General features: G+C 52.6%; 1 protein-coding gene across 1 annotated transcript; it reads right to left on the bottom strand.

The window, feature by feature from the left end:
- Positions 1-30: 30 nt before the first annotated feature.
- On the bottom strand, positions 31-7,897 carry LOC102383274 (zinc finger protein 135-like). Its single transcript, XM_006039228.3, has 5 exons — positions 7,617-7,897; positions 6,953-7,125; positions 6,329-6,455; positions 3,948-4,064; positions 31-2,751 (listed from the first exon to the last, which is right to left on the bottom strand). The coding sequence occupies exons 1-5, from the start codon at positions 7,795-7,797 to the stop codon at positions 2,126-2,128; spliced, it is 1,224 nt and encodes a 407-aa protein (XP_006039290.2). The 5' UTR covers positions 7,798-7,897; the 3' UTR covers positions 31-2,125.
- Between the last annotated feature and the right edge of the window lie 140 nt (positions 7,898-8,037).

The following is an 8,037-nucleotide window of genomic DNA, read 5'->3' as shown; positions in this document are numbered from 1 at the left end:
CCCCCAGCATTCATTCCTGCCTGTGGCGGGGGGTCAGGCTAGAAGATCTGTTCAGGTCCCTTCTGACCCTAGCTACTATGAAACTATGAAAAGAGAACATCTCCTGGCTTTATTCCTCCCGGGGGAATGCCATGATCCAATACGACGTGGAGCCTAGGATGGCTGTGGCCATGGGTGTAAGTGGAGGTCTGACCTCATCAGCAGTGTCCCACCTGCACTTTCCCCATGTCATTAGGCACTTGCTGGAGCTGCCATGGGACACAAGCAGCCATTTGGCCTCTCTCTTCGCAGCAAGTGAGGCTGCCTGCATCCCCACATGGGGCCAGACACATTTTGGTGCCTCCTTCTGCTCCTATTCAACCCTGCTCGGGGCACTGACCACAAATGCTTATGCATCTACTTCTGTAACACACCATCCTCGTCTCCATAAGTCTACGTCACAAAAACAGTGAGAACTGTATTTGGGAAGGAGGCCTGAAGTCAGCCCTTGTGAAGACAAATACGTGACCTTAACTGATGTGCACCCATGTTCCCCTCTTGGAAAGGGGTGGTGAGGATTTCAGTTCCTTTGACATACACCCCCTCACCTATATGTGTTTCCCCCAACCTGCACAGCCACTTACACATTCAACATCAATGAAATATGAAAATTGTGAAAGCTTGGACATAAAATAGAAATGCAGGACAGTGGCTGGGGCAAGACTGGATTGTGGTAACAAGACTGCCACAAGAAAATCAAACTCCACTAATGGCTTGTAACCCATTAGGCATTGAGACAGGGAAGTGCTTGCAGTACCCAATACCAGACCCAAGCCATACAATAATAAAAGTGGTTAAAACTGTTGGCAGAGACCCGATGTGCTCATCACATGTGTGTACCTCAGAAAGCCCTTTAAACAAAGGTGAGCCAGTGAAGGCAAGGAAACCACATATGCATTTCAATTGACCTAGCAGCCAAAGGAAACAAAAGGCTATATATGCATCTCAAAAGAAACCTGTAAAAGGTACACTGAATACAGGGAGGATGTTCTGTATCCGACAGTCTCACATTGCTCAAACCAGGAATCCAATGTCCCTCTAAGGTGCTAGAAATGTGCAAGCCATTCACTGAATGTCTGCAGTTTGGTAAATAGACCACCACCAGTACAAGCTCCCCATTGATATACAAGCACCCCAAAACAGGTTTGGTGGTGACACCTCTAAGTATCCTGTCGGACACTCAAAGCCCATCATCTGTGATCGACTCATTACAGGGGCCACAGATACAGTCTTTACACCTAGACAATCAAGAACAGGAGCCCGGCAATTACGAGCTGTGATATGAAAATCAACCTTTTCCTCCCTGTTTTGTTCAGGCTTAAATAGGCCAAACATCAAGCAAATTGCCTTGAAGAAACAGTATAAAAGCTAAGCAAATTTGTCAGCGAGGTATGATCCTGCAGAGTTGACAGCAGGACATGGTACCTCCAACACCGGAGGGTTAAAAAAAACCCACGGAAGAGGGGCTGAGAAGCAAAACCTGCCACGCTGGACTCAGGAGGTGGCAGCTGTGCTCCTTGCAGACCACGATGGGCATGTGCAGGTCTAGGGAGGGGTGATGTAGTGGGGAGGAGAGGTGAGGTCAGGGCGGAGGACAAGAAATGCTTCCCCAGCCATAAATGTCCTCCTTCCTGCAACGCTGGTGCCTGACATACCAGAATCCCGGGGGCCAGGATGGAGGAGGAAGGTGGGAGCTGGCAAGGACAGTCCCTGGGTGTCTTTTGGAGTCAGTTGTCTTGGAGAGGCACCCTATTTTGGAGCCATTTCTTCTCCCCCTTGAAGCATAGATCACTTTTAGAGAATGATGGCAGAAACACAGGCTCCAAGGCTGATGCAAAGGGATCCCCCACCAGTTCTTCCAGCATCTAGACTGGCCTCTGCCTCAGGTATTTCCTCTTAGCCCCTCCCCACATCAAACCTTGGGGCTAGCCTTTGCTCCTCTGGGGTCTGCAGGTCCATAGAAGGGCCGAGGCTGGGTGAACTCTTGCTGCAGTCCACCAGCACGAGGCTGCTTGCCTCAAGGCAGCCAATGGTGGGCAATGATCAGGTGGGCATACCCAAACACTTTCCTGCATTGCCCCCAAAACTATGGATGCTTCCGGGTGTGGATGAACCGATGCTGGGTCAGGTGGGGGGACTGGGTGAAGCTCTTCCCACACTCTGAGCACCGATACGGCTTCTCCTCTGCGTGCGTGAACTGGTGCCGGATCAGGTGTGAGGACCAGGTGAAGCTCTTCCCACACTTGGCACATACATGGGGCTTCTTGCCAGTTTGCTTCATCTTGTGTTGAGCCAGGGGTGAGGGGCTATTAAAGGTTTTTCTGACCTCAGGGCAGGGGCGGGCTCTGCCCCTGTGCTTGGCCGTGAGCTCCTGCTTCCCCCTGACACCCTCCCCACTGCTTTCATCCGGATGCAGTGCCTCTTTCCAGGGGCTCTTCAGCTCTCCCAGATCCACTTCTTCTCTGCAGCCAGGGCTCTGTCCGGGCTCTGCCCCTTCTCCACTCTCACACCCACCTAAAGATGGTACCTGGTTCACTGCTTCATTCTCCCTTTCCTTTTGGGGCCTCCCCTGACTCTTGTGCCATTGGTCCTTATCTGGTCTCGGGGTGTCCATCTCGCCCAAACTCCCTGGGGAAGTCCATGCTGGCTCCAGGTCTGCAGGCCCTTCCGCAGGAGGCTGCTTCTCAGCTCTGTGCAGCAGCCAGGCACCTCCTGTGTGGGGAAGACAAACCCCAGATTGGTCCCTGCCTTGTGGCCAGGGGCAAGCACTGATACTCCTTCTACTGGGAAGGGCCTCAGATCAGGCCTGGACCTTGGCACTTGTGTTCCCTCAAGACATCGAAGTCTTCCTGCCAAAACCCCAAGTGTTTGGTCTGAAGCAGGGGCAAGTCTCTGTGCCAGGCCAATGTGCCCTACTCGCTGGAGATGAAAACAAGACTCTCAAGAGATCATGGCCCAGGTCTCAGCCCCATCACCTCAGGCCCTGCTGGGAAAAGCACACGTGGGACACGTGCATTAGGACAGTGCCGGAAAGGCCTCATGCTCTACCAGGCCATGGAGGAAGAGGACTTAAAGCTGTGGCTCTCTCTTCTGAGAGGACTGTGCTTCTTGCCTGCTTCCAGGGCAAGGTCAGTGCAGGAAATGAACCCATGGTGCTTTGTACTGCTGGTGGGTCCGAGGTGGTCAGCATGTCACAGGAGCCTGCAACAGGCCTAAGGCCTTGGCATGAACCTCAACCTGGACTCTGGGGATGAGTCTGAGGCTTTGTGACACTCAGGGCCACAGAAATGAAAGAGTAAAGGGGTGATTCTAGTGCAAACCATGGGGGATTCACTTCCCCACGCCACACGAAGGCTTCCTAATCCCACCCATGCCATGGAGCCATTTAATGCAGCCTGAGACCATGATGAAACACTTCCTGGGAATCAGGTCAACATGACCAGGAGAAGCTAGCAAGAGCCTCAACTTCCTTTGTGTCTACAAGTAACGACTACAGAGCCTCTGCATACTAGGCTGATGTCCATGGGGGACTACCAATCCCATCATGGCCTGGGAGAGGGTGGGAGAGATATGACTACCTTGGGAAATGAGCTCCTGCATTACTGAGTGAACACGGGATATTAAGATCATGGCATCCCAGGGAAACCACATCTAAACATTAAAAAAAAAAATGAAGACAGGAAACTTGACTGTGCCCTAGCAGAGAACATTGCTTGTCTTCGCATCAGTGAATTTCAAAGATGGGGAACAACACCTGCCTTAAAACACTGCAGCATCATGTACTGTATTTGAGGTCAGCATCCGGGAATGGCAGCACAGAGCAGGTCTGCAGTTTCCAGGTGCCCCTGGCATGCTGGGCATGGAGCATTTCCCAGAGGGGACTCAGGAGAGGGCACAGCCACACTCACCTGGCAGCAGGTCCTCCAACCTTGAGGTTTCCCCGCCATCCTCATCATCACAGACCCACAGCTCCACCTCTCCTCGCTGGATGCGGCAGATTACATCAGGTGTGAGACCTCCATATCCTGTTTAGGGTGGTAGTTAAAGAGGGCTCGTGACTCAGTACTGGATTCAGAATAACCCACCATGGCAGGGGAGCAGATCCAAGGAACTCAAGGTTTCTACTACAGCTTGTTGGACAAGGGAAGATGGGCATTTAGGATGGAAGAGAAGGTGCTGCAGAAAGAAGCCTTCATTAGATGATGCTCCTGGTCACCCAGGCAGTGGTGGGATGGTCACAGGAAACAAAGCACCAACCACTCCTGGTATAGAAAGGGCATTAAACTGACAGAGTGACCGTGGACAGGTGTGGAGACACGATGATCTGTGAGGTGCTAGGGAGCATAAAGATAAAGCTTTTACTCTTGTCAAAGTACCAAAGTCATCACTTTATAATAACTGCAGCAACAACTGAGCAATCAAGCCCTCCAATGGAAGAATTAACCTAGGAGGGAGATGAGTGCACAGGTTGGCACATACTGCAGGCTTTCCCAGGAACACAAAGTTGGATCTGGACAAAAGAAGGCAGAAATACACACGTGGCACAGCATGCGGAAGCCCAGTTTGGACGGTCTCTGCTGTGCTAGAGAAATCATTCGATCTCTTCCTTATGGATGTCGGGGCTGAGGGGCTGTGGCTAGCAGCCCGGGCACATGGGCTGGGAAAAAGGTCGGCACGGCGAACTAGAATTAGGCACTGACGCGTAGAGGTTGATTAAAGATTGTTTTACTTACACCGTAGGTGGTCGCGGTGCAGGCAGGAAAAACTTTCTTGAGTTGCAGTTACAAAAAGACACACGTGGAGTTTGCTAGGCTCCACAAAACAAACACGAACAGAGCTCTGGATACACACTCACGGAGTTTGCTAGGCTCCGTGGAACGACCGAAATGAGAGTCCGAAAGGTGACTCTCGACAAGCGCACAGGGTAGGGTATGTCGAGGGATCGTGCGGCGACGGGGAGAGACTCTTGATGGGTGATCAAACCACCATTCAGTCCGAGATTTACGTAGAAGTCCACGAGGTAATCGTGGACTCCTTGCCGGAATTCTCTTGGATTTCTCCCGGAATTCTTGGAATCGGGGTTCTCAGGATCCTCCTGAGATTCTCGGAGATCTCCGACTTGGGCGGAAACTGCTCAAGCCTCTTATACGGCTAGCAAGTCAACTGCTAGCCGCCACGTGGGAATAATTTAGAAACAGCCAATAGTGGGGTACAAATTTGCATGCGAGCGGCGGGAACTCCTTTGCACCAGGGATTTCTCTCTGCAGCTGAGAATTGCACCGTGCAAAGAAAGCTCCATGTGGTGGGAAATAATTCTGCAGTGCCGAAGCACACACAAAAACATTGGGTCATGACAATGGAAATGCTCTGGGGGAAATGGAAGGGAAAGAAAGCATCAGAAAAGACAACTGGCCCAGGCAAAGGTAAAGTACCTTGACACTATGCACACACCAAAGAGAGGTGCTGTATTAGAGATCCTCTGGAAACAAAGACTGGTTTGCACTAGGCCCTGCACATAGCCCACTTCTTCTTCTCACCATGATGGGCTTGTGATCTGCAGAGGGATTTGAGGAGGAGAGGAAGAAAATATTTGAGATTGGCAGAGTGAGCTTGAGGGCACAGGTCTTAACGTAAATACAGCAAAGCCAAAGTCTCTGGTCTATGGAGATGAAGATGTTAGGAAGGATGGTCGACAGAAGCTTTTAGTGACCCCATGACAGAAATACCTAGGATCCATCACCTGTACATATATCCCAAGAGACGGACATGTAGAAATGCATCATCCATGTGTTGTAGCACCAGAGGCTGGTAAGACTTCTGTTAGCTTTTTCTCAGTCATAACCAAAGGAGGAGAAAGGGAACTTAGGTATCACAGAACGGAGCACACTGGATTGATGAATGTGTTTGGACAGGACACGCTAGGCAAGAGAGGGAGGAAATGAGAACCATTCCCTGGAAACAGCTCTTAGTGCACTTATGTGCAAGGAGTTGGAGTCGGTATGAACACGCTGAGAGGGCAAAGAGAGATCATGATGCCCAGAAACAGATGCATATGGAAGCACCAGGAGTTACAACAGTGGGGAAGACTCAAGTGAAGGTGCCTGGATGAAATGAAGTAGGATTAATCATTATGAAATGTGAGACAGGCATGATCACTGGCAGAGGAGAGGGGAGGAAGGGAAATTAAAACCCCAGCCCAAAAACTGCATGAGGACAAGACTGCTGAAACACAGGGACAAGGCAATAAACTTCAGAGCTCGTACAGGAGAAGCAAGAACCAGAACCTTACCCAGGGAAACGAGGGCTTGGTAATTCTTCAGCATCTGGTCCCGGTAAAGCACCTTGTCTTCATCTTCCAGCAGCTCCCACTCCTTCCGTGAGAAATACACGGCCACATCCTCAAACACCTCCGGGAGCTGCAGTACCAAGCATTACACCATCAGTGTCTCCCGTCCCACCTGCCTCCAGCCCCCACAGCCCTGGCTGGGATCACTCAGTGCTACAACTAGTCGCAGGCTGAGACAGGGCACGTAGGGGTGCAAAATTCCCCAGGATTCAGCTGACCTGTGCTGTGGATGCAGCTGTGGACACAGGAGCTCAGGTGTCGTGCTGAGCTGGGATAAAACCGTTCCGTTTGCTCAGCCCCTGGATGCAGCCTGGGCACCACTTTTAGAGGCAGGAGCCCCAGCTCCACGCACCCTGACCAGGCCTTCCCATGCCAGCACCCCTGGCTCCCTGCACTTGGGAGGAAGCTACTACTAAAGCAGCTTGGTGTGTTTGCAGCCTCCATCACCACAGGCTTGTCTCTCTTCAGGACTCTCCACTCCCCAGATTCCTTACTGCAACCCTGGCACCTCCCGGGCTCTGCCCCAGCTCTACTCCCACCCACGACTCAACCGGGTGCCCTGCTCACCTCCCAGCTCTCCTCCTGCTCTGGAGGCCTGCCCTGCCCCCTCTGCACTTGGCCCGGCTCAGGTGTCCGGGAGCTCCTCTCCTCCGGTCTCCCTGGGGAAGTCCTCTGCAGTTCCAGGTTTCCAGGCCCCTCCTCAGGAAGCTGCTGCTCCGCTCTGCTCAGGGTCCCAGCACCTGCGGGTGGGGAAGAGAGTGCACAGGTTAGCCCTGGTGCTGCTGGCACGGGGGAAGCCCTGCTCACCTCCTTGTCTGGCCTCGGACTAAGCAAGGTGGAGGCTTCAGTGTGAGAAAGAAGGGGCAGAAGGAAGTCTCAAAGTCACGCACCTAACAGACCTCCACGGGCATGAGGCTGGAGATGAGCCCCAATAACTGTGTCCCAGTGTCAGGTGGTGATCACACCACGTCAGAGCCTGCAGGGACATCGCTCCCTGGGAAAGAAGCTGGAGGGATGTTGGGGCTGTGTCAGCATTCACATGTTAAGGGAGGGGAAAAGGAAATATAAGGTCCATCTTCTCCAGGCCATGTGAAATGCTCCCAAGGGCACCGGAGAACAAGAACCGCTGATCTGTTGGAGCCCTGGCCCCACTAAAATTTTGCGGCAGAGATTTCTCCACTGAGGGACGGTGCCTCCTGCTGTGGGAAAGGGTCGAGCCAGCGCCCCTTACCTGCTCCTGGGGAAGGGCCTCGTCTGGGGCACCAGCCTGAGGAGCTGTTGTCTGCTGACAACTCCCAGGTCTCCTCAGGGTTGGGCACATCTGCAGCATAGAGGCCTGGTTTAGCTGTACATAAGCCAGCCATAAACCATCGGGCAGTCTCATTTCCCCGACACCTGCACCAGCCCCTCATTGGGTACAGACAGGTGACGGGTGCATGAGAAAGGGATCACTGATCGTGAAAACGTCAACCAGATCATTCATTGTTACCATGGCAGCACGACAGTGTCCAAGAGAGACCCAGCCTCTCTCTGCTGGGAGCTGCACACATGCACTGAGAAAGATGGGTGCCCCAGCCTGGGCGCTGCCCACCCACAGAGATCACAGCTCTGTCCCATCCCAGCTACCTGCTTATGAATATTGCAGCCCTGTC

The sequence above is a fragment of the Alligator sinensis genome, unplaced genomic scaffold, assembly GCF_000455745.1.
Source record: "Alligator sinensis unplaced genomic scaffold, ASM45574v1 scaffold2097_1, whole genome shotgun sequence".
Lineage (NCBI taxonomy): Eukaryota > Metazoa > Chordata > Crocodylia > Alligatoridae > Alligator > Alligator sinensis.
This window is presented reverse-complemented; position numbering and strand designations above follow the sequence as displayed.